This window comes from Cibotium barometz, chromosome 17, assembly GCF_041138505.1.
Source record: "Cibotium barometz isolate CiBa-2024 chromosome 17, ASM4113850v1, whole genome shotgun sequence".
In the NCBI taxonomy this organism is placed as follows: Eukaryota; Viridiplantae; Streptophyta; class Polypodiopsida; order Cyatheales; family Cibotiaceae; genus Cibotium; species Cibotium barometz.
This window is the reverse complement of record NC_141062.1, coordinates 44,886,668-44,913,565: the sequence shown is the minus strand read 5'-3', so window position 1 is coordinate 44,913,565 and position 26,898 is coordinate 44,886,668. Positions and strand designations below refer to the sequence as shown.

Below are 26,898 nucleotides of genomic sequence, written 5' to 3'. Positions count from 1 at the left end.
ACCAATCAGGTTTTTCATGCTTGAAGAAACCTTCACATGTATAGATAACTTCACATACACTAACAACAACTTCCAACACTAACATACTAACCATCAAATATATATATATATATATATCTAAGGAAAGCAAATTAAGGAGTCCCCTACCAACTAGCTTTACGACTAACAAATCTAATGTTTACTTTTATTGACTCTCCATAAGAAAGAGCACAAGGACTCCAAATATGCCTCAATAGATCTCGAGATATCAGGACCACCCCAACCAAGAAAAAGGGAAAGGAGAAGAACTCTAGGTACCAAAAGAAAGAGCATGAGGACTCCAACTATGCCTCAATCGAGCCTGAGATATCAGGACCACCCCAACCAAGAAAAAGGGGAAGAAGAAGAACTACAAGGCCCATAAGATAACTCCCTAGGGCCATTTTCAAGAATGTGGCTAGCAGAATCATCAGCTTAGAGGTGTCAACCACCAAGGGCCAAGTAGCTTTTCAGTATCACTCACTAGAATGCCTATTGATCCTTGAAACCTTAGAGGTCAAGGCTAAGCTAGAGGCGATAAGACTAGACCAATATGCAAAACAACTTCCCAAGATTATTAATGCCCACATGTGTGCAGAATTTATATAGTCCTATGGTAAGAGGACAAAAATAGGAGAGGTAACCTTGCAGGATGGGACCAAGAGAAGGGTTATGATCAAGGAAGATGACATCCAACATGCGACACCAGCAACACGTACACACAAGGTGGAGCATAAGGACTTGCCTTTTGATACCATGCTAAAAGAGAAAGTGTTTAACAACAACAAGGTGGAATACATCATTAAGGAAAAAGCATGTAAACTTATAGGCATGGCAACATCCATGATTATGCAAAAATTAAGCCCATTGATCAAAACAATTGAATTAACCTTCATAAGCTGTAAAAAATACATATGGACCTCATAGATAACTATGTATACTACTAGAATAAAGCGGTAAACCCTAACTCTCACAAAGGTTCTTAGTCACATCATAGGCACCCCAATTCCTACAGGAGAATAAGTCTTTATAGAACCTTCCAAGCTTAGTCAAGATGATGTGGTGGAGGATTTGGAGGATGCAAATGTCCTAATAGTTAGCATAAAGGAAATTATGGCCACCAGCATGGCGAAGAAGAAGAAATAAGGTGCCCTTTCTTTTGCAAGAAGGGCATCTTCTGTTTTGCAAAAGAAGATCACTTTTGCATGCATAGTGGGCTAGTGGTAACACATGAAAGAAAGGGCATCTTCCTCTTGTGATCTATAAAAGAAGGTGAATCCCTCTCTGAGTAGGGGTTCTTAGTAATGGGTCCTTCACTTATTTCACGCATTTCTAGCTTCGATAGTAATTGGTAGTAGCTAGTCTCCTTATCCTCTATTGTAGCGCTCTATGCATGTGTGCCATAGGTGTTTCTTTTCTACATGTGTGCCTCTTTTCTACATGTGTGCCTAGTCTCTCGCAAAAGTGGATGTCAGTGATCGCCAACTTATAAGCGCTCTCTCTCTCTCTCTCTCTCTCTCTCTCTCTCTCTCTCTCTCTCTCTCTCTCTCTCTTCTTAATAGAAGATATATTACCAAAAATTACTTTACGAATGGCCACATGGCTGCCATGTGATGTACTAGCTTTCCCTCACTAATTACTCCAAACCACACACACACACACACACACACAAGTTTTCCCTCTAAAAGCATCTCTCTAGGATGCCTAGGATGCCCTTTACTTCTAAGAAAACCTTGGATATACTCATGCCCATAGTTTAATGATACCTTGATTTATCACTCAAGCCTTGAGACCCCTTTGTCTTTCTTAGAGCCCATAATCATTGTGCCCATTACCAAGCCAAGCTATAAACAAACTAAATTTTTATTTTTTGATCAAGAAACTACTAGATTCATTGTATTTCATCAAATAGCCTAAGATCTAGGGTTTTGACATTACAAAAAGAATACGAAGATAAATATCAATGTGACTTCATTATTATTAAGAGACTAAGGTTATGTAAAAGGGGAAGAGAAGGGTGTGAGTGTGAAGGGACTTAAGGTCCACTAGCTCATCTATTTAAAGATGGAGCTAGGAGGCATTTTGTATTGGGCAAGGCCAAGTTGTATTCATAAACTACTTAATAAGCAAGATAGTTTTCTTGTATTTTGTGAGTCCCTCTCCTCCACACACTTGATCTAGCATGAGCACCATGTTTTCTCAACATGGTATCAGAGCTTTGGTTGAGTAGGTCACATTTGTGGTGTAGAATAGGTCAAAATCCTCATTTTTTCTTATCTTCTCTTGTGTGGAGCTCAACCCTCTACTGGTGGAGGCCCTCCAGCAACTTGTGGAGGCAAGAACTCGTGGAGTGATCAACTAGGGACTTGTAGAGGAGGCATGGGCGTTTGATTTCATACAGCCAATTGACAGAAATGATGCTGCGCTGCTGCAGCATTGCTCACTGAGGGAGCCAGTGCCGATTTTCTGCTACGCTGCTGGCCATACACAATTACGCCACCTACAGCTGATTAGAAGCTCCATAGTGTTAGGGATTTTGAAGCCCACCCTCTCAAGAGTCTACAGCTCAAGTTTCAAGCAAAATGGTCCATCCATTCGACTGCTACACTAGAAAAACCAGGCGTCTCTTCTCAACTCCATGGAAGCTCTCCATTAAAGCTTCAAATTTATCATTTTTTCTTGCTCTAATCCTCCCCTCTTTTCTCTAATCACCCAAGTGATGTTGTGAGAGCTTATTGCTGATCCTTCTCTTGATTTTGAAGCAGTGGCCAACCACATGAGGCATTCATAAGTCTCATTCATCACGTCATCAAGCTTCCTCATCATCTTCAAGCTCACAAAGCTTTCAAAGTGTGCTTATGAGCACTAATAGTGTTGATTAACACTAATGAAGCTTCTAATCCAACAAAGGGGAGTTATTTCAAAGTGTTTTTAAACACTAAGAGTGTTATTAAACACTAATGGTGAATCTAATCACCAAAATAAATGTCATTAGACGTTAAAAATGTGCTCTTAAGCACTAATTATATTTTTTAAACACTAATGGTGATTTTAATCACCAAAGAAAGTGTTCCTTAACACTAACTAAGCTCTCTAAATCAGTATTCATGGTTGGGCACAAACCCTAAATGCTAAACCATATATTTACCATCTTAATCTCTTATTTATGCACCAGCCTTGACTTGATTAGGATTGTTGCACTCTCATAAGCCTCTCTCTTTCTTATTAAGCCTAAATATCATAAATTTCTGGTTTTTTCTTCTTCATAAATCAACCCATTACTCTCTAATAACCTCCTTCAATACCCAATGTCAAAGGACAACACTCAAATCAAGAAGTTCTCGGGAGAGGGCTTCCACACTTGGCAAGTCTTGTCAAGTACAAGATGATGTCCAAAGGCTTTTGGCCATTCATCTCCGACACTAAGGTTATTGAATCGAACAAAGGCTGAAGATATTGAAGATGATGAGAGGGCACAAGCCATCATCATGCTTCATCTTGATGAGGCTCTCATTCACCATGTGGACCAGCTTCCGACTGCAAAGGAGAAATGGGATAAGCTTGATAAGCTCTATGGAGCTCGTGGTGGTAAGAATTCCAAGATCTCACTTAAAATTGAATTTTTCAGCTTGGAACTCAAAGAGGGAGATGGCATTGGAGCCTTCATCTCTCACTTGAAGGGCCTTATGGCTCAACTTGCATCGGTGAATGCGAGAATGGATGGCTGTTTTGCTAGCTGTTTTGCTAAAGCAGTCAAGAAGGTGTACCCCACCTTAGTCACCACCCTGAAGAACATACCTAATCCCACCCTCGAAGGAGTCATTCAATCTTGTCTTGATGAAGAAAAGAGGCCAAAGGGAGGAGTTGAATCACCACCCTGAAGAACATACCTAATCCCACCCTCAAAGGAGTCATTCAATCTTGTCTTGATGAAGAAAAGAGGCCAAAGGGAGGAGTTGAATCTTCAAATGCAACCGCTTCATCGACTATCGAACAAGCTTTGTCACATCAAGTGGTCAAAGGAAGATGTGCCCATTGCAAAAAGGTGGGTCATTTGGCAAATAATTGTTGGATTAAATATCCCAACAAAATGAAATGTAACAAATGTAAACAAACGGGACATATCACTTCTAAATGTCCTAACAAAGAGTCAGAGGCAAACTTTGTATCAGCCTCTAACTCCGCTGAGAAACTGTTTTAAATCTCAATGTAATCACACCTATATTCCAAACCTTGTACGCCTAATGTTATAAAGGCATCCTATGTCCAATACCACCTATTCCATTCTTTCATAGTTGGTATTGAGGGGGGGTATTAAGAGACTAAGGTTATGTAAAAGGGGAAGAGAAGTGTGTGAGTTTGAAGGGACTTAAGGTCGAGTAGCTCATCTATTTAAAGGTGGAGCTAGGAGGCATTTTGTATTGAGCAAGGCCAAGTTGTATTCATAAACAACTTAACAAGCAAGATAGTTTTCTTGTATTTTGTGAGTCCCTTGATCTAGCATGAGCACCACGTTTTCTCAACAACTATTTAGAGAGTTTCCTTATGGTCATCAACCTAGTGTTTGGAAAATTATTTTTACTTGGTGGTAACCTAAAATTAAAGATGCAATGTTATTTTTGAATAGGAACTTTCTTTCCACTTTTAATATAATCCTAACTAAATCTTGCACTTTTTGAGAAGGAAATTCTCTCTCTCTCCCTCTCCCTCTCTCTCTCTCTCTCTCTCTCTCTCTCTCTCTCTCTCTCTCTCTCTCTCATTAGTTTGAGAAGGCTTTTGTGAAGAGACTGAATAGTTCTATGTTAAGCGAAACCCACCTTTTCTTAAACCTTGTGTCCACTATTTTAGTGATAAAGTGTCATGTGACCGATATTCTAGATCCACATTACACTTTCACAATTAGTATTCTAGACTTAAGTCAAACGGGTAGTGGGCAAGGAGGGTCTCATGGGAATAAGGACTAATTTTTAAGAAGATCTTAAGGATCCATTTCACCATGTTATGGCCTGTTTCTACCCCTTCAAGAACTCTCTCTCATTCGTGTAGGTATTGAAATAGACAACAATTGTTCATGTGATACTTACCTTGCTTTTGAGCCCAAGATTTCCATGACCTCCAAGCTCCACCAATGGTTGCTAGCTCCAAGCTATTAAGCCTCCGTCTTGCTATATCAACAAGAGGTTTGTTACACCTCCTTGCAAATACACACCTCTCTCACTCTCTACTCTCTCTCTCACACACAAAGTCCAAAGAGGCACATGTACTAGGGGCAAGCAAGCACCTCCTCTCAACTCGCTCTCTCTCTCTCTCTCTCTCTCTCTCTCTCACACACACACACACACACACAAGCAAGAGCAAGGAGATAGCAAGAATTCACGTAGCACAACGATGATTGTGTCTCTGCATTATGAGATAGTCTTTTATACATTTGGCCTTTATTCACATTTGGGTGCCCAAAACTTAAAAACTAACGAATAAGATTGGTAATGGCCAACTTTTCTCATAGTACTTGTAACTTTTATAGTGCCTTTTCATGACACTTACTGCTAGTCCTATATATAGTAGAGAGTGTATTTGTTAACCTCAAAATGGGGTTAACATCCCCCCCTTAACCTAGTGTAAGTTTCATCCTCGAAATTTTTTATGGCCTAAAGGCCTAGTTTTGCAAAGCTTGAATGTGTAATGGTTCCTTATGGATTGCAGCTTGTGCAATGTCCTTCTGAAATAAGGATGCATGGTCCAAAAAGATGAATCTATCACGTCTTTCTAAAATAAAGATGTAGGGTTCAAAAAGATGAATCTATCATGTCTTCAAATGTGATATGCATGTAACCTGGTAATCCATCGAAGACGATGATAGCAGTACATAATGTGTTCCTCTTCTCCTATTCATATCAAAGCATAAGTTTTCACATTAAATTCTTCCATCCTTCTCCAAATTCAATCTCTTGGGACCATATTGAAGGCTTTAAATGCACAAAGTAGCAACATCGAAGACGATGATAGCAGTACATGGTGTGTTCCTCCTCTGGGCTTCTTCTCATATCAAAGCATAAAATTTCCACATTAAATTATTCCATCCTTCTCCAAAAGCAATCTCTTGGGACCATGTTGAAGGCTTTAAATACACAAAGTAGCACCATAGTCTTTTGTTAATAAGTGCACTCACCTCCATAAGCACTTGACGGATTATCAAATGATCAATAGTGTTATCTGCACAATGAAACCTGGCTTATCATATGACTTGCTTATTGATTTCTTTTGCCCATGTGCTTACTTTATGTTTTATAAGAATCCCAAAAGAGGTTAGCCATTATAAAGCCAAACATGATAGTGCGGTAGTTGCCTAATTGATTTTTGTCCCCTCCTTTGTGGAGATACCTGATCCAATTTATGGTCCATTCCCGTGTTGTAAGGTCAGATTGAACATGTCACAAATCCACTAGTTAGTCATCTCCCTGTCCATTTAAGCATTTTAGTAAATGTGTTGCTTTACGGTTTGACATTTCTTAAGGATTGCCTTGATGTCCTCTCTCGTATAAAGAGAGAGGTAGAGGTCAAGTGTAGGCTCTTAAAATGTTCACACATGTCCCTCGGAGAAAAGTTTCAAGGACTTAATGCCTTTGCCTCATGCCTTTTGTTATGCCTCTATGATTGCTTGTTGGACTTTAGGTTGTGGCTTCTTTATGAGAGAGAGAGAGATTCTTTTTAAAAAAGTCTCTAAACAAGTTTTACTTTGAATATTTTCCAAAAGGAAGTTCTAACCAATAATCAAGCCATATTCACTCTACTATCCATTAATTAATTGATAAAGCCCTATCAAGCTTATTAATTAATTAAAACCTTAATTAAGATATTAAAAAATTTAAAAGCTTGTTTTTTCTCAGTCTCATCATATAGAACGTGTTTCTCTCTCTCTCTCTCTCTCTCTCTCTCTCTCTCTCTCTCTCTTTGTGAACGTGTTTTTCTTTTTCTCATTGCAATGCTCTCTTGTATGGTAAAATGTATCTCTCTCTCCCTCTTTCTCAGTGCATCCATCTCTTTTTCTCCCTCTACGTTGATGTCTCTCAAAAGGTAAATTTAAAAGAAAAAAATAACATAAACAATAGCCTCTCTCTCTCTCTCTCTCTCTCTCTCTCTCTCTCTCTCTCTCTCTCTCTCTCTCTCACACACACACACACACACACACACACACACACACACACAAGCTCACTGGGCCATTGCTCGATGAGAAAATACTATGCACTGTTGAGATATCGAGCTCAACTAGTGCTAGGGCGGCGGACATTGATGAGCCACCTGGCTGATAGCTTCCGCATCTACACCACTAGCATGGTTGGTGAGATTATGGGTGATATGCGGCCAGTGGGATGACAGGCTGTGTGACAGCCATTTCGGATTACTAGAGACTGGCATAGTTAGCGCCAGCTCATTTAGTCGGGTTCACATTATGGACCGACCCTTGTATGTTGTAGTAGTTGAGTACTAACCCTTGTATGTTGTAGTAGTTGAGTACTAACCCATATAGTATGTACTCTTATCTTTATGTTATGTTGGTTGAGTAGAGAAGAAGAAGATAGCAGAAAATTCAGCTATCCATCTCTCTCATGTGTCTCTTGTGTTTGTGTGAAGGTTCTAACAGGAGATGTAGATCTGATATATGTCAGCACAGAGGATCAGGTGGCTGGCATCTTCACAAAGGCATTGGGCACAGAGCACAGAGAAGCTCCACAAGTTTTTTAGGAGCTTACTTGGAGTGTAGTGTGTGGAGTTGAGCCCGAGGGGGAGTGTTGAGATATCGAGCTCAACTAGTGCTATGATGAATATTGATGACCTGCCTAGGTGATAGCTTCCGCATCTACAACATTGGCATGGTTGGTGAGATTATGGGTGATATCTGGCCAGTGGGATGACAGGCTGTGTGATAGCCATTTTGGATTACTAGAGACTAGCATAGTTATAGCACTACCTCATTTAGTCGGGTTCACATTATGGACCGACCCTTATATGTTGTAGTAGTTGAGTACTAACCCATATAGTGTTACTCTTATCTTTATGTTATGTTGGTTGAGTAGTAGTTGAGTACTAACCCATATAGTGTGTACTCTTATCTTTATGTTATGTTGGTTGAGTAGAGAAGAAGAAGATAGAAGAAAATTCAACTATCCATTTCTCTGATGTGTCTTGCTCTCTCTTTTGTGTGTGTGTGTGTGTTTGCTTGCTAGGGTTTAAAGCTCTCCCTCTTCCCCACATTCTCTTTATGCACACGGTATTTAAAGCCTCTCTCCGAACGCTCAAGATATCGAACTCTCTAGAACTTCGAACCTCCAATCATCCACGCATCAACATTTCATCTCTAAAGTTAAAAGGTTTCTAAGGTTGCCTCACCCTAACAAATTAATACCCAAAAAACATTTAGCATCCATATTTTCTAAAAGGAAGTTCTAAGCTAATATTGTTAACCCCCAAAACCTACCCAAACAAGGTGAAAATTTTCACTAGGCCTGCCACTTAGGTGGGTTTTTTTACCAAAGAAAGTGTGGTAATATTTATAAGTATAATAGGATAAAGCCAATCATCATAAAGGTACACTCAAGACCTATGCATATTGATAATGAAAACCATAATGAGGAAAGGCCAAAAAATTTGGTTGGAGCTTCTGATATCCAAGTCCAGTCGTGCATGCGCAAACCTAGAGAATACCTACATGATGTCTAAGTCCATATCCATAGCATATGTCGCAAAATTAAAAAAGTATTGTCAAATTTTAAAAAAACTTGAAGGAATCTGAAAGGTAGTTTGTTGGTCTGTTTGGATTTCTCTATTTCTGGCTCTTTTCCTATTTGCTTCTCTCTGTTTGTTTCTCTTTGGTGTTTTTGAAGAGGAGTTTGATTATTAAGGATAGTGATTCTAGTCCTTTGGAATGAGAATGTAAGTTGATGAGTGGTCAGACCAATAGCAATAAATTGTTCCTGAGATGGTTATTTCTATGTTGGTGTTTGTGCAGATGTGGTGTAAATGTTGACCCAAAGATTGTTGTTGGTTGATCACTTGAATGCATGACATTGAGTGAATAGTCTTACCAAGAATGTAGGAAGATTGTGTTGTGCCTTTCCAATTGATGTTGAAGTCACCGACGATGATGATTGGGTTGTTGTTTTGTAATTCTACTAGAAGGTCTTGTAAAAGGGTTGTAAAGGTGTTGATGTTGGTTCTAGGGGATTTGTATGTTCCAATTATATGTATTGTGTCAAATCTTTCATTCTTGAGGGTGGCATGTATCAATTCTATTCCTTGTTTTTCTATTCTTCTGCTTGATATCAGACATTTTGTTTCTTTGCATATAAGTGATAGGACATAGCCATCAAAACAAGAAAGTGCATTAACCAGGAAGTATAGCTTCTCTTGATGTTTTATTCCTTATCTCTTGGAGACACAAGATATCAGCATCCATGATATTATTGTCTCCTAATATGTCTTCTTTGTGTGCATTGAATGAGACAGCGTTCAAAGACTCAATGATTATATGGGATTGCATGTATGATGGCATTGTTCTTTGCTTGCATTCCCTGAGCACAATGTTATCAACTTTGATGTGTCCTTTTTGCACTCTATCGAGCAAGAATAGATTGTCTGTGCATGCGATTTGAGAAAGAGCTATGTAGACGAGTCCATGAGTTCGAATATTTCGTGAATCGAATGCTACACTTGCCATTGTTAGCCTTGAGATCGGTGTACTGTTCTTGCATTAGCTAGCTATATTGGAAATTGTTTTTGTGTGACTATTTTTAAAGAATTCTTCTCTATTTGAAATTCCTTTGTGATTTGGTGCAATGGTGTCCATGTTGGTGATATTGTTTTGTCATACAGATGCAGATTCTCATATCGGCATTTTGAACCAATTTTGCTAGTGTGAAAATCAATCCAGAGTATTGGGTGTGGTTCTGATGTGTTTGCATGTTGAAATATACCATTGGCACCATTGACTAGTCCATCAAGAATATCTATATTGCCTGCATATATCTCGACTATCATGCCTTTCTTCAACATGTCTTATGCTTTGTGTCAATTTCTTGTAGAATATAAGGTATTCCTGGGAGCTTGTTGAAGATGTATTGATTGTGGTTCTCTTTTTGGGCATTGGTGAAGAAAAGGTGTGCAATGTTAGTGTCTGGGTTTGGTTTCCTATGGAATGTGCTGTTTAGATAGGCTAGGTCTTCGTCAGTTTGTTCCCCAATTCTTATTTTGTTTAGTATGTCTATGAATTTCATGTCTCTTTGCCACATTGTTGTCTTCAACTCGTAACATTGAATCATGCTTTTTTTATGAGACTTGTTGAAGATGTTGGTTTTTTGAAGATTGAATTGTCTCTGACTAGACTAGCTTGGCAAAGGTCACCACAAAATATGAAATCCAATCCACCAAATGCTTCTACATTGTTTTGTTTAATTGAACGTAGACAAGTATCAATGATATTTATCATGTTTTTTCCAATTATTTAGCGATACTTCATTTATTTTAAAAAAAACTAGTCTCAGGTTCTTATACAATGTACTAAGGCTATTAAGTTTCTCACCTGCTAGACTGGTTGGTTATCAATGGAAGATGAAATGCTAAGTGAATTGTTGTGTCTCCTATGTTGAATGCAGCTTTTCCTGTGTAGGCCATGAGAAGCACTGTTGGCAAGTCAATATCATTGTCGATTGTTTGTGCATATTGTCGAAGGAGTCCTTGGACTATGAGGCGAAGTGTGAATGTTTTCCCTATGCCTGCACCACTAGTTAAAAAGAGGTGAGTAGCTTTGTCTGGCTGAAATCTTTTTCGAAGCATTATGTCACTAGTCGTTGTTCATCATTCAGTGTTCTAATTGCACTATGGTATTTTGAGTTTAGCATGAATTTGTAAGTTCTATGGATGGAATGATTGTTGTTTGGCCGGGTTTTGCATTGTTCAATGTCTAGCCCAATATCATAGTTGCATCGATTATATGTTGTTGTGCTCAATGAATGAGTTGAATCCTCAAGATCTCTATTCATGGGGATTGTTGTCTTTGTGAATTTCTCTGCATTTTTCTTAACGATGTTTATGTTTTTTTGGCATGCGTCATGCCATGTGTTTCCTTCTGTCAAAACAGTGTCCTCATAGTCTTTGAATGGTAGATAGAGGAGGCAATTCTCATGGTAGAAGAAGCAGATTGGATCCTTATGTTGATTGAAGTGCACAAAACGTATGATTCGAGGCTTCTTTAGTTTTCTTTCCTTGCCATTCGTTGTCTTGTAGAGGCTTGCATATTCAACCAAGCAAATGTTTGCCAATGTGCTTTGACATTTGGAGTACTTTTGCACTATATCTTCAAAGAATATGAAGGCGTCATCATTGCTTAGAGATTGTAAGGTTGCTTTTGTTTTTAGTAAAAGTGTTCTGTCATCTTGGAAGTTAGTGTTGATGAATGTAAATTCCCTTGAGGAGCTTTTTTAGAGGGAGTGATACTGCAATGTAAGCAACTTGTTGGTGAGCTTAATTCTTGGATGTTTATCATTGTGTTGCCAAGTTTTCGTAGGCGCTCAGCTATGGGAAGATTATTTTTGATGTAATAGCTGAATGCTTCTTTCATGGCCTTCATTGTGCTTGTATCTACTTTTGTCATGTAGGATGTGCAATAAGCTGCCGCACTATGTGGATTCATGAATTGTATGTTAGTGTTTGCATCCCACAAGGAAGATAGCTTAGGGTTGAAGTTATTGTGTAGATTTCCTTTGGCTCTCTTTTCATTAGGATGAATGGTTTTGTGATGGAATGTCTTAATGCCTGAGTGTTTTCCTCTTCTATTGTTCTCAATAGCTCTAGCCAATCATCAAAGTAAATTCTTGTTCCATAGTCAAGATCACCTAGGCACTTCATGATTTTTTTTTGCTAGTGCTTCAAGATCAGGTGACGGAACTCTCTTTCTTTGTGAATTGGGTGGTTGTAAAATCAAAGTTCTGCATGGATTTGGGAAGTCATACCTGCATGATCTTTTTTCCCTTTTTGCAGCCTCGTTTGATGATGGTGGATTTGTGCATCTCGGAGTGTTCCATGCATGTTATTGCTATCGACATATATATGCTTGTCTATGAAAACAATTATCTCTTCATTTGAAGACCGTCCAAATGTTGGTGCATCTTCAATCCATTTTTAGGTTGTGACCATATTGGCTACCTCTATGTTGGAACTATGTGACAAAGAAGAAGTTGATCATCTTGCCCAAGATTGTTCTATCCCTTCTTAACTCTTGTTTGATTACCTGAAAATGATGGACATAATATCTTGCAGTTGTGATGGGGTCTAAATGAAAAAGATGTTGAATATACGATGTTTCTGATTCATTATAGCTGATCATTGGATTAAGTCTTTGAAGACATTCTACAAGATCTATCCCAGCGTCTCTCAACACATGAGAATGTGACAAATTGTATCATGCCAAATACTTTCTTCTTCAAATTTTCTTTGTAGTCACTTGATGTTTGCAAAACCTCAAAGTCCCTATACCCTATCCTTGAGGCCAGTACTCGTTTAATGTTTGTATCTTCTCGTGTGTCTTGTGCATTAAGTTGCTTTCCATGCAATTGTGCCTTTTAAAGATGCACCCAAGTAGATGATAGAATCTTCAAGATCATTATCTTCATTGTTTTAAAGAACAGATTCTCTACATTCCTTGCAAATCTTCTATCTTCATTCATTATCTCCCACTTTGTAATTGCTTGGTAGTGATCATGGCATAGGTTATGGTATGCTCTTCATTGCCCAAAGAATAATGTTAGGAATGACATCTCTTCACAAAAGACATCTTTGAATAGGTTGAGTGGGGAAAACTATCACAGAATCATTATCTTGTTGTGATGTGTATAATACATGGAGCGATGTGTTTGTTTCAAAGTTTTCCTCATCAAAAATCCCCTCATCAATTTCAATAGATGTAGCAATGAATTCTGTTGCTTTGTTCTAGTGAAGCTATGTGGTTAGTCCATCGATCTTTGAGAATCACATTGTTGTCCCTATAGAGTGTTGTGGAAATAAGCTCATGTAATGCTTTCATTGTTAGTAATGGTCGAATAATCCCACTTATGTAATAATGTTTGTATTCAAGCTTGCATTTAATGCCCACCAATATGGATGCTTCCTTAGTCAAGAACCGTGGCAATGCTTGTTGTGCTTTTTCCACGTTGCCCATCACATTTATCACACTTCCTCGCAATCCATATTGTCCCTCGTAGTTCAATTCTCAAATTTGTGCAAATGGTATCCTTATGGACACTAGTCTTGCCTCATTTGGATTAAGCTTTCGAATGGATTCATTAGGATTATTCATTTGCATTATGGAACTTCCAAAGAAATTTGGAATCCTACCAAGGTTTAAGGATCATGCACATTTGTTGCATACATTGATTCTTTGCAAACGGATGTTATCATTGTTACAACTATTTGCACTATTGAAAGTAGCGAGGCCAAGCTCATTTAGTTTTTGAAAGTGTTTCTTGAAGACCAATGTTTTACAAGAAGAGCATGGATTGGAAGGTGTATCAACTACAATCGTGAAATACGTACCTTTCTTCCTTGTTATCCTTTGAATGGTTGCTTGTTGTTCTTGTTCATTTATGCTCAAATCAAGGCTTAGATCTCTTTGTTTTTTTTGTAGCCTATACACTTTGTCTTGGATTTGTTTACCCATGGTAGCTGTTGTGCAACAAAGTGTTTGAATTGTGAAATTATTGTGCGGGCAGGGGCTGTTGTTGTTGTTTCCACCTCCACTAATTTGTTCAAGATATCTTCTTCTTCAACAAGCCAACGTGTGCATTTTCAATGAGATGCAATATTGCCTTGGTTTGGGAATAGAAAGATACATGTTATCATGTTAAACATTAAAATCACCTTCACATTACGTCCACTAGCATTTGCATCGTAAGTCATATCTTCAATCCTCTTAAACTTCTTGTAGCTAATTAACATTGAAGTCCAATTCATAAGCTTTGTTAACCATATCACACACATGAAGTATTAAGATTCTAGAGTTGCAAGTTGTCCCAATGATCATACCAATTTGCTCTCTTAGTGCTGGTTCATGTAAGCTTAGTTCACTGGCTTTGAAAAAAGAACACCAAACATGTAAGGTATCACTCTCTCCACCTTTCACGGCTTTAACGATCTTTAAAACAACCTTAGATTTTAGGCCTTGAAAAGAACATTCATGATCCCTAAAATGCACAAGAGCCAAAAATATATTTGTGTTAGAAGGAAATGATTGAAAGAAATCTAAATCAATGTGTAAATTCTTAACATTTTCCACACTCAACATTGGTATTACACATTCATTGCATTGAGCCATTTGGATGAGATCACTTGAAGGTATGGTTCTTTGTAAATTGAGACATAGAAAGGAAAACAAGGTTTAAATAATGATGTTATATTATATATTATATGAACAAAAAACTAGATACAAAAGATTTACAAAGTGGCTCGCAGATCTAACGGTGGGTGTAGCTTTGAGTTAGATACAGGCTGCTTGATAAAGCTAGTTTCCTTGATCAGGCTGAATATCTACAACATGGCCTTGGTGGTTGTTAGAGAATGCACCAACCTTTCTAACATCAGCCAAGGTGGCCTTAGCTTTCATAGAACTCTTGGAATCGTTATGGGCTACCACACCTCTAAGAAGGAACTCAATGCATTCACCTTCTTTGGAAAGAGCAATAAAACACAACTATCACAGTGTAGGGCACTTACCAATGCTTCGAGCTCATGTCCCTTGAGGTCTCCAAGCTCACTTGAGAAGCTCCAATCCTCTAAGCTCCACCTCCACGATGTCACTGTAGAGTTGCTCACACCACCACACAAGGCAATCACTCTCTCTCACTCCTCTATGCAAGCATACAACACACACATATAGAGAAGGCACATGTGCTAGAATTCCCTCTCTCAATCTCTCTATCAAGTCAAAAGCAAGAACTCTCACAGCACAAAGGGGGATTGTGTCCATTCATTTATGAGAAAACGCCTTATATACAATTGGCCCTTATTCACACTTGGACACCCAAAACATACTTAACCAAGGCCTTGGGTGGCCAATATCTCATAATGTACAACTTTTATAGTGCCTTTGCATGACACTTATTAATGTCCTCAAATGGAGGAGCATATTTGTTAATCCAAAATGGGATTAACATGAATACATAGACAAAAAGGGCTCAACAAGGCAGAGAACCTTGTCTACATTAGCACCATAAAGTATGACATTTGTTTGGGAGCTATCATGCAAAGTAAGTTGCTATTTGGAAGACTGATGTTGCTTTTGACCATGCATGACAAAACTGATGTGATGCTTGTCGACTCACTCTAGTACTTTTACATTCATTGCACACGTAGTCAACCTTCACACTGTTTAGGCTGACAATCTGCAAGCTCCCAAAAACTTGGAATGTAATGATAAATTCACGAGAAAAGAAATAAAAAACAATGCTAATGAAAGCAATAGTTTAGTGTATCTCACCTTCTTTCCATATCCCAAAATGGAAACCTGCCTTATGAAAGCATCCATCAATTTGTTTTGAATAGAGGTGTAGGAACACTCGTTAGGATAGTCCTATCTAATATTGATAGAGTGTTACTTCTTTTCTTTCATAAACCTATATTTCTAGCAACATACATTGTTGTGCCACCCTCTTGGAAATCATTGACAATGTGATGATATTCAGAACGACGTTTAAGCACAAAAGAGAGTTGCAAGATACAAGAATCTTCACACCAAGAAACAACAATGGAAAAATCTAATTGACATCCAAGAGAGCCAAGAGAATTACACTTGCAAGATTTGTTGAAAGTGGACCATTAACAATTGTTAATTGCTCAAGTTGTCCTCCATTCCCCTTTGGCACATTATCACTATTCACAACTACAAATGTAATTGTGGCCACATCCACTGATGGACCGCTTGTATTTCCACTAGATGAAACTTGAGACATAAATTCAATTATCTTTATTTTAGGGAAGAAAGAAATCTCACAAGGGAATGGTTCACCTTTGATAATAGTAGCTATTGCATCCACATGCAAGGAAAAATCTACTGTGTAGCCATCATTTAATTTTTTGGCATTCACAACACCACCCTCAATTTGTAAGAAGCTATGAACACTTATCACTTCCACCAATCTTGAAATAAACACTTCTGAAACTACCAATGTAATGGTATGCTCAGCATGTATATCTGCAAGATCAACTTTCAATACTTTTGGCCAAGGACCCTTCAATGCCTTGTATGTGCCATACTTTGCTAGCACCTTGCCTTCAAAGGCAAGGTAAACCTAAAGTTTATAGCCTATGAGAGCTTAGAAATTGTTAGCAAAGCTAATACATAAGATTGTTCTATTCCTTGGCAACGTGGAATGATAGATGTTTCTTCAACTACTTAGTTTGCTTCAAGCTTGCAAGGGAATAGCAGATTTAGCCACACATTTTTCAACCCTTACAAAGCCCTAAATTCTTTAAGGATTTATTGCACTTATGGACATCTAATGTAATGAAAGAAAGAACACATTTATCTAACCTTTATTCACTCTGGCCACTCTTTCCTTGTATGCAGCGACCAAATTCATAGCCCTCTTAAATTAAAAGAATCCAAAAGCTTTCTTTGGACTACTACATTTCAAAGAGCTCTTTTCGAGGGGTGAGAGGAGAAGAAGAAGATGACTTAGAGTCTAATTTCTGGAAATCTAAGAGAGAAAGATAAGGTATAAGTGTTCATCATAAAGGATTCAAAAAAATAAGTTTCCTTCACTAATTCAAATTACCATAATCGAGGTCCATAGGCTGGACTCCTTCATCAACGTGCTCCTCAACATTTCTTCCTACAGAGCAGATTGTTCAGGCTTTACAGGTTTCATAGACAAGAATAGCTAGAAGGTTTAGCCTAAGACCTGAAGAGCGAAGACAATCACTACAATCCACTAGGAAATGCAGACTTGGGTGCTAGCAGTTATGTAAGATAGCATGAACAGAAAAGAGAGTAAAAGAAACTTTTTAGCAAGGAAGAAGAAAACAATACTTGACAACTAACATGATGAAAATAACTTTTTGTTTCTTTATATCATTCTTTTATTCAACTCTTAGCACACGTGCATAATAAATGAGAAATAAAAGAAACTCTGCATATCATTTTTTTAAAAATAAATTGATTTGGATATGAAGTGTAAACTAAACATATAAATAAAAACAAAAAAAGGTTTTACACATGTTCAACATAAAACAATTAAATTAAGCAATAATATATTGATAATCTAAGCTTAATGTTCAAAATTAAAAATATGTACTTCATAAAAAATTAATATCTATTAAATAATCAACAAACGATACAAATATAAGGCTTAAACATCAAAAAATTTCAATAAATTTATAAACACAAATTTAAAAGTGACATGCACACTTTAAATGTCAACTTTTTAAATTCTTTTAAAAATAAAACCAATATTTAAATGCTAGTAACATGCAAAGAAATTTCAAATTAAAATTAATATAATAAAACACGTTAACAACCACTATAAATATTAGCTTAACAAATAAAATCAATAAAACATTAAAACATTTGAACTTTATATATTTAAAAAGAAAATAAAAACAACATTAGTTTTTAAAAGGCATTTAAAAAAACCATTATTAATGTATTAAAAGGTGTTCAAAAACATCATTCTTAAAAAATCATTGCTAAAACACCATAAATCCTAACAATATATTAGATCACTTAAAAAATCAACCTTAAATAATTAGTTTAAAACGAAATGACAAAAAATAATAAAATATCTAAACTTTAAAAATTTTTGCACTTTATAAATTATCAAGATTTAAGCTTCATACTTATTTTTTTTAAAAAGAAAAACATAATTATTCCATGAAGTGTTTTTAATAATTAAAGTCGATGTTAAAAAACATCAAGCTTAAATGTTAGTCCAAAATAAAATGACATTAAAAATAACAATTCAAACTTTAGATATTTTCAATCTTTATAAATTATAAAAGATTTAAACTTTAAATATTATAAAGAAAACCCCAAAACAACATTATATCATGAACATTTTTTTAATTAAAGTCGGTGTTTAAAGACAACATTCTTAAAAAAACCATCATGCTAAATGAAGCCATGTGCAGATCATAATTTGCATGCATCCCAAGGATGCATGCAGGAAACAAACGTCACCATCCAAGCCACCATGCACTTAACACATAAAAACTTGCCCCAAAAATCACAACCAATAATTAGAAGCAAATTCAACAATTGATGCAAGACATGGGGAAAAAAAAGCCCCAGATTACTCACCAAGCCAAGGGAGGAGTGAATTGACAAAACCGCATTGAACTAGAATCGAAAAGAAATTAGACCGGGGAGCCGTAGCGAACCAAGAGCCACGAAAGCCAAACGGACGAAAGAGGAATCAAACCGGGGAGCTAGACTGAACTAGCAAGCACAGAAGCCAACCAGACAATGGCACCCACCACATGTATCGAACCAGAATCAAAGGGGGCTAGGCATAATCGACATGCGCCGAAGCCAATCGGACGAGGAGACCAACACAGAAATTGGCGGTGGAGTAAACCGAAGGCGAAGCGAACTCCACCCAAAGCCCAACACACACATGAACACGAAGACTTGAACCAGCTACAAACCCGACCCCAAGAAATGAGACCAGGAGCAAACCGAAAGCCAAGCAAACCCAATGCAGCAAATGCAGCGATCAGATCTAACCCCAACCAAGACAACATGAACATGAAACGCAACAAATGCAGCAAACGTAGCAACAGAGTAGATATGACCCCAACCAAGACAAGAATCAACAGAAGCATGAATCTAGGAGGCACGACACGCATGGTGGCCAAATGCAAAAAGGTTTCAACATGATGATGCCTATAAAGTGTGGAAACCTAAACGTAACACCTCCACCCCTTCGTTTCGCACCATCATGGCCAATCTCAGTGTGCCCACCCAAAAATCATCATGCCTTTAAAGTCCACTCACACTTAAACCAACCTAAAAAAAGTAAATTTGTTAAAATTGGAGGCACTAATTTTTAATAATTAAAGTCGATGTTAAAAAACATGAAGCTTAAAATGTAAGTCCAAAATAAAATGCAATAAAAATAAAAAAAAATCAAACTTTAGATATTTTCAATCTTTATAAATTATAAAAGATTTAAACTTTAAATATTATAAAGAAAACCCCAAAACAACATTATATTATGAATGGTTTTTTAATTAAAGTCAGTGTTTAAAAACAACATTCTTAAAAAAACCATCATGCTAAATGAAGCTGTGTGCAGATCATAATCTGCATGCATCCCAAGGATGCATGCATAAAACAAAACGTCACCATCCAAGTCGCCATGCACTTAACACACATAAAAACCTGCCGCAAAAACCACAACCAATAATTAGAAGCGAAATCAACAATTGATGGAAGACATGGGGAAAACAAAGCCTCGGATTACTCACCAAGCCAGTGAATCGACAACCACATTGAACCAGAATCACAGAAATCAGACCGGGGAGCCATAGTGAACCAAGAGCCACAAAAGTCAACCGGACGAAAGAGGAATCAAACCGGGGAGCTAGATTGAACTAGCAGGCATGGAAGTCAACTAGATGACGACACCCACCACAGGTATCAAACCAGAATCAAAGGGGGCTGGATAGAACCGACACGCGTTGAAGCTAACTGGACGAGGAGACCAACGCAAGAATTGGTCGTGGAGCAAACTAAAGGCGAAGTGAACTCCACCCAAAGCCCAACACACACATGAACATGAACACTTGAACTAGCTGCAAACCCGACCCCAAGAAACGAGACCAGGAGCAAACCGAAAGCCAAGCAAACCCAACGCAGCAAACGTAGCGGTCAGATCTGACCCTAACCAAGACAATAGGAACATGAAATGCAATAGATGTAGCAAGTGTAGCAACAGCGCAGATGTGACCCCAACCAAGACAAGAATCAACAGAAGCATGAATCTAGGAGGCACGACACGCATGGTGGCCAAATGCAAAAAGGTTTCAACATGATGATGCCTACCCTAAACCTAACACCTCCACCCCTCCGTTTCGCACTATCATGGCCAATCTTGGGGTGCCCACCTAAAAATCATCAGGCCTTTAAAACCCACTCACACTTAGACCAACCGAAAAAAGGTAATTTTTTAAAGATTGGAGGCACTAATTTCTTTAGTGAAAAGCCTAGATGAACCCTTAGTCCTTGCCTTAGGCGGGCCACCCCAAGGGAGGCAATCTAGAGGGTGCTGTCCGCCCACCTATACGTAGAATAACCGCCCAAAGAATGTGGCACATGTTGCCACTAAACCACTCTGCACTGCAGCAGTGGGGGGGCCTTTCACAGTTTTCTTCCTCAAAGCTGATTGTTGCCAGAAAATCCTCATCTGTGCTGCCTCCCACAGCTCGCTGTTTTACAGGAATGTCTTCAACTTCAGAGGTCAGACTCATTTTTCTTCTCTCTCTCTCTCTTGACATTGCCGAAGAAAGATAATAATATCTAAATCTTTGCAAGAAAAGCGTATTTGTTTCTTTTTCTTCATGCTGTTGAGCATTCTTTTTTATCTTTGCAAGAATAGCACGCTGCTTTTCTTTGAAGCATTTTTCTGATCAATTATTTGAGGCAATTCTATCACTTGAGTTCAAGCACCAGGCCATGCTCTAGTGCTTACTGTCCAGCCATCTAGAGTGAGAGTAGAGAGATCCAGTGTGATTTAGGATGCTCAGGGGTACTACCTTGGCTTCATCTCTACAAGATAAGTGAAACAGTTAAAAGAAACGCAAAGGGTGGTAAGGAGAGATTGATGACCTTCGTAGCAAATGGCATAAACGGTGCAACATACCCCACACTACAGAGAGAAGGAGAGGAAAAGGAATTTTGCTTGTTGAATGGTGGACCGTGGAGTACAAAATTTTATTTCACTCTTCACTCTTTTGTCATTGTGTGCTCACGAGATAGGATCGAAGGAGATAGGAGCTTCGATCGTGAGGTGTGATCTAGAAGACTAAGGCAAGCTGGAATGCTGACAGGGGGGCCTGTGATAATACTTGAATGCTGTAATCCCTATCTCATGGTGGGACTCTAGCCACATGTGATGCGCTGGTGACCCCGAAGTGACTATCATAATTTGTTCTCCAAACCCTTGGTAGTGCTTGTAATGATGCTAGCAGAGTTAGGCTGAGCTTTGTGGCAAGGGTCTACACAAGATATCATAATGCCACATGTCAGTTGTATGAGTAGAAAATGTGGTCTTTCTTGTTTCCGAAAAATAGCTTCTTTTGTGTGTTTGTGTGTGTGTGTGTGTGCGTGTGGTTGTGTACAAACATACACACAATGGGATTTCCACACATTTGAGAGTAGACAGCATGGTGCTTAAGGTAATCCTCCCATGATAGAAATGTAGTTCTTGTCAATGCTGTTTTGATGAGACGAAGTTGGAAAACATATGAACGACCTATTGCAGCAAGGGTGGCAAACATCTCCCTAGCCCAATTGGTGACCTCCTCACTTGCCATCTTCCCATTGTACTTAAGGGACTTAAGCAAGTTCAAAATTTGGGACTGCTCCTCCTGGGGCATGTGAGTCAATGCCCGAATCTCGAAAACGCCACCATGGCGGATGGGGGATAAAGAAGAAGAATGGGAACTAGGGGGAGTGGGATCTCGTGATGGGGACCCCTAGTAACGAGTGCGCCCATCCGAACGTAGAGTGCGGTTTGAAGGCGACTTGTGTTGGCTCCCTTAATGACTTGATTGGCGGCTTGCATGAGATTGTGAGCGATGCTTTGAGTGTGGTGACACAGGAGGAATCGGCAAGGAGTGGCAAGGAAATAGTGTTGTGGACCAGCATGGCCATGGACAACATACCCCTGAACGAGCTAAAGGAGCATGTGCTGGCTACCACTAGCAGCTTGAAGACAAGGTGAATGATGAATCCGCGATTCCACACTCTAGGTGCATGTAGGGGAGGTGGAAGGACTATCATGTGAAGAAACAACACTTTTTCCAGCCCTAAAAAGGGACTTTCTGGATATTTTATATTTTATATTTTTGGGGTTTTTTTGTCTTGGCTGCTGGCCTACGCCTTTATGGTGACCGACCCAACACCCCCCTTCACTATATATAGCATTGCCTATACCTCATCATTTATGTACCACTTCATCGCCATATCAGGTACCATCTGGCCGCCTACAAGCAGAGGCTCATATCTGCATTTTCCTCTGCTGGTCCAGGCCGCCTACTTCAGGACTCACATCAGCCAACATCAGGCTGTTTCTTGGCGCTTACATCAGGCCTTCTGCTGCTCACATCTGTGTTTTACTTCAGCACATGTCAACGCCTACATCATGTTAGACATCATCCCCTTCTTGCAGGCTTCCTATTTGGTGTCCTATTATAGCCTCTAGGGCTGACCATGTTAGTCAGAGGGACTGGTCACCCCTCATATATTTTCCCACATTATGGAGTCTTGGGTATTTTCCCAGTTGTGGAGGTTTTTTATCATCAGTCGGCTGCCTACTCATGGGCATATATATAGCTGACATGCCTCCCTCATTCCTCACTGGTTGCTTAGCTTTGTTTGCTGCAGTCCCTCACATACGAGGTTCTCCTCTCTTGCTCGGGACATGTATTCCTTTTGGTGATGATATTGAGAGCAGGTTCTCACCTGTGTTTCCTCTCCGTCTCTCTCTCTCTCACTCTCTCTCCTATGTTTCCACTTTCCCTTCTTCCACTGCACATTCTATCATGGTATCAGAGTGCCGGTGATCTTCAGTGTTGGATGCTCCCTCCTCTCCCTCCTGCGTTTTTGCGTTTTCAGCAAGGTGGACAGATCTGCGTTTTTTTTTTCACAGAAGCTGCTGCTAGTCGCCTGCCTCTTACAGGCGTTTCTTCTCAGCAGCCCGTGGTCATCCATACCCGGTTTGACCTTCTGAGACTTCCTTCACACCTGTTTTTGCACTGTTTTCAGGGCAGCAGCACCTAGTGTGCTGCGTTTTTCTACAGGTGGCTGTCTACAGCAGTTCTCAGCGTTCATACCCCCCCCTGTAGTGCTGGTCGCCTGTTTTGTATAGGCCAGCAGCAGCATATTCGCTGCATTTTCTTCTCCTACAGGTTTCTGATGATGCTGATTTGCTGATTTGAGGCTTGGGTGTACCTCTTTCTTCTGTGTTTCCAGATTCAGCCCTTTCTACAGCCCCTTTTACCTCTGCGTTTTCAGATTTGCAGCCATGGTTGCTGTGTTTTTCTGAACCGATCTTGCTGGTAGCTCTACCTTCACCTGGGCTTCATGTATTGGACCCAAAGGTACCTTCTCTTCAGCATTTTTTTCCTCATAGGAGGTGTGGACAATGGTTGACCTGAATTTTCAGGTTTGTAGCCCTTGTTTGGCTGCATTTTCTTCTCCAGTGGACATAGATCACTTGCAAAGGGGGTTTCTTGTTTGGATTGTGGCTTTGGAGGTAGCTTGGTACTTGAGGAGGATTCTGAATTTCAGATTTGAGTCAGTGCTTTGCTGATTTTGGAGCATCTATACCTGTGTTTTGTTCCTGGCCTACACAGTTTCCCGGTTTCTTCACATTCCTTGCCTTTTGTTGGCGGTGTAGTGCTATTTTTTTGCTGGATAGCAGTGTTTTTGGCCGTGTTTTACTTCCCACAGGAGTTTTCTACACTCAGAGGGGGGCTATCTCCAGCTACTTCACTTGAGGATTAGTTTCGGGAGCTGTTTTGTTTCTGTGGAGACTTTCTTCTGTGACAGGAGTTTACAGGTTTTGGAGGAGAGCAGTGATCTTTTCAGAGATCCCGAGCAGAGTTTATTTTGTTCGAGCTTGTGTTCTTTGCAGTGTTTGCAGAACAAGGAGGGTGTTTTGCCCTTTGAGGTGTGATCCTTTCACATGGATCATTTCGTTGTTGCTGATTCTTGGGATCTGATTCTACTTATGGAACAGTCTTCTGCTATTAGTGATACTTTTGAGGACTTTGTTACCACTGCAGTTTATATTCTTGTTCCCTTCCTCATTGTGAGGAGTCTACCTCTGCCTCTCTTTGTGATGCTTCTGAGGATGTCCCTCCCCCTGCCAGTTTTGCAGGTTTGTTTTGGAGGATGGTTTTTTGGACCCAGTGGGATGCTTTGGATCTATGGTTGCTAACTGTGCCTGGGGCACAGTGGTACTTCTAGAGTTTTTTGGATTTGGATCAGAATCAGGTTGGGCTTGTACCAGTCCGACGACATCTTTTTTTAGAGGGGGATGTGGAGTCCTTTCATCTTGCAATGCCCACCTCAGTGGCGTGTACTTATGTACAGCATTGGGCAACTCATGGTACTGAGTTTGGGCAGATAGACCCCATATTTTCTATAGAGTCTTTACATCTTGCGATGCCGATCTTTTCAGAGGATGCTTTTGTACAGCATTTGGCTACTCTTGGTACAGAGTTGGAGCAGATTGACTCTTTCTTTTGAGGGTTCCAGTGAGAAGCAGTTTGCTTCTCCCAGGATTGATTACCTACAAGATCTGATCTTGGTCGCTTATGAGGTTTTTCATACCTTCTCCAGGAAGGATATACGACATTCGACTTCGGGGAGTGTTCTTACACTTGGGTTTGGAATCATTATTTGGAGCAGCACATCGCAGCCTACATGGTTGTTTTCTTCCAGAGGAGTGGTGTACTTGGCAGCTTGTTCTGTTACTTTTGTAGCTGAGTTGTTGAGGAGATTGCTTGTTGAGCTTTCTTGGTACTTGTTTCTGCAGTCTTTCATCTTTGATTGAGGACGGCGTCTCTGGCTTCTTGGAGTTCACTCAGCATCCGATGCTGAGAGGGGGTGTGGGCTCACATCTGTGCTACCTTCAGCATATCTTGTGCTTTTTTGGCACAGCCCTTGGGACAACAGCCCTCTCTGCTACATCGGGACAGCAGCCCTCTTTGCTACACATCGGGACGGCAACCCTCTCTGCTACATCAGGACGGCAGCCCTCTCTGCTTTAGGTACACAGCACCCGTGTCACCAGAGCTTGCACCACTCGGGATGGCAACCCTCTCTGCTTCAGGTACGCAGCACCCGTGTCATCAGAGACTGCACCACCATCATCGTCATTGACCTTACCTTTTTCCGATATGCCACTATCACCTTGGAGTGCTTTGCGCGAGCCTTCGTCATCGACCGTGCTTCAGCTCCAACGTCTTCTGTAACTTGGTTGAACACAATGCTAATCAATACACTTAAATACACTAAGATTTGATGGACACTTGCTCAAATACAAGAAGTAAATTGTTGAATTGACAAGAGACACAATGAGCCGGAACGGCCGACCCCTCCCTCAAATAAAGTATATTGATCTTGGGAGACTCAAGTACATAGTGTCATGGGCATTTCTAACCAGATTTCCATACCAATGCATATGAATACAGTATTGCAAACAAGTGGTTGTCGATATCGACTTGCAATCCACACTACCCTCTCAAGCAAGGTTGGATCAAAACGTACGTACGGATCCAATCCGTACCGTACATCCGTACCGTACGGGGATCCGTACGTACGGATCGATCCGTACGCCGTTCCCCCCCCCCCCCCCCCCCCCTCTTTGCTTGCCTGCGACGATAAACGTTTTTTTTTCGGGTTTCGCTTGCGATAGCATTTGGACTCTGTACGGCGCACACCTTCCGGTAAGGGCCTCTACAGTTGCACTCTCTCTCTCTCTCACTATCGCCGTCGGTACTGTCGCCGCCCCACCCCGTTTTCCCCACCCTGTTTTCCTCACCCACCCTTGCTCAGGCCCCCAAGGCAGCAACATAACTCTCTCTCTCTCTCTCTCTCTCTCTCTCAGAGCCTTAGCCCACCCTCTGTGGACCGTGCATAGAGCTCTCAGTCTCTCTCTCCTTCAAGTCTCTCTCTCTCTCTCTCTCTCTCAGCTGAGCTGCCCACTAAATATTATGCATTGCATGATTGCTGAATCTTGATTGAAATTGTATGGCATCGTGCATTGAATTTGTCAGAGCAATCATGCATTGACTTGTGATTCTAATTTCTCACTTTTGAGTTAGTAGGTTTTTGACCTTGTTGTGTCTCTATTTCGAAAGTTTTATATGTCAATGTGGACATGGACTGAAATTTTATGTAGGTGGCTGAAATTTCTGAGATTTTATGTATTTTTACCAATGGTACGTATTTTTACGTACCTTAAAATTTTTTTCCGTACCAAACAACGTACAGTACGTACGGATCCGTACAGTACATAACGTTTGGAACCACCTTGCTCTCAAGTGTCCATGTTCCTTACCATCTGCTCTATATTGTTCCACCAACACATGGTAGCAACAATTTGCAAGAGACCATGTAGGACAAGAGAACACTACATAAGGTATGTGGTCTTGTAATCCGGTTCCTCCCTCCTGCTACTTGCTTCCATATTTAAGCGTAAAAGCTTATCAATAGCAAGTAGAGTCGATGACAGTGGAAGTCTTCACGATGGAAGTCCTTGGAGTGTTGAGATCTTTGATTTATCGCCTTTCTTCGCGACAAAAGCCTTCAAGAGGATGAAGGGAACCTTGGGAAAGCTTCCCCTATGGTTCAACTTGAGAAAGGAGGGTTGAAATTAGGGTTTTCAGCAAAAAGACCAGAAATTACAGCAATAAAGAGAGCTGTTTTGCTGAATTTCAGTCATTGGGAGTGTGTAGAGGAGTGATTAGCATCCGGAAACACTCTTGGAAGCTTGAGAAACACCTTAGCAAGCTTGGAAATGGAGTTGGGAAGGAAAAAGTGCAGAAAATGCAGCCCAACAGCCCTCATGAAGGAGGCGCCAATCTCTAGAGAGAGGAGGAGGAGTG

The 26,898-nt window shown here is 39.9% G+C and overlaps 1 protein-coding gene across 1 annotated transcript in view; it reads left to right on the top strand.

Moving 5' to 3' along the window:
• Positions 1-20,323: 20,323 nt before the first annotated feature.
• Positions 20,324-26,898, top strand: part of LOC147630056 (bifunctional bis(5'-adenosyl)-triphosphatase/adenylylsulfatase FHIT-like) — a 58,870-nt gene continuing 52,295 nt past the window's right edge. The window contains exon 1 of the mRNA XM_086811664.1: positions 20,324-20,518. Coding sequence (XP_086667790.1) covers positions 20,366-20,518 — 153 coding nt within the window. The 5' untranslated portion in view covers positions 20,324-20,365. The remainder of the gene's footprint in view (positions 20,519-26,898) is intronic.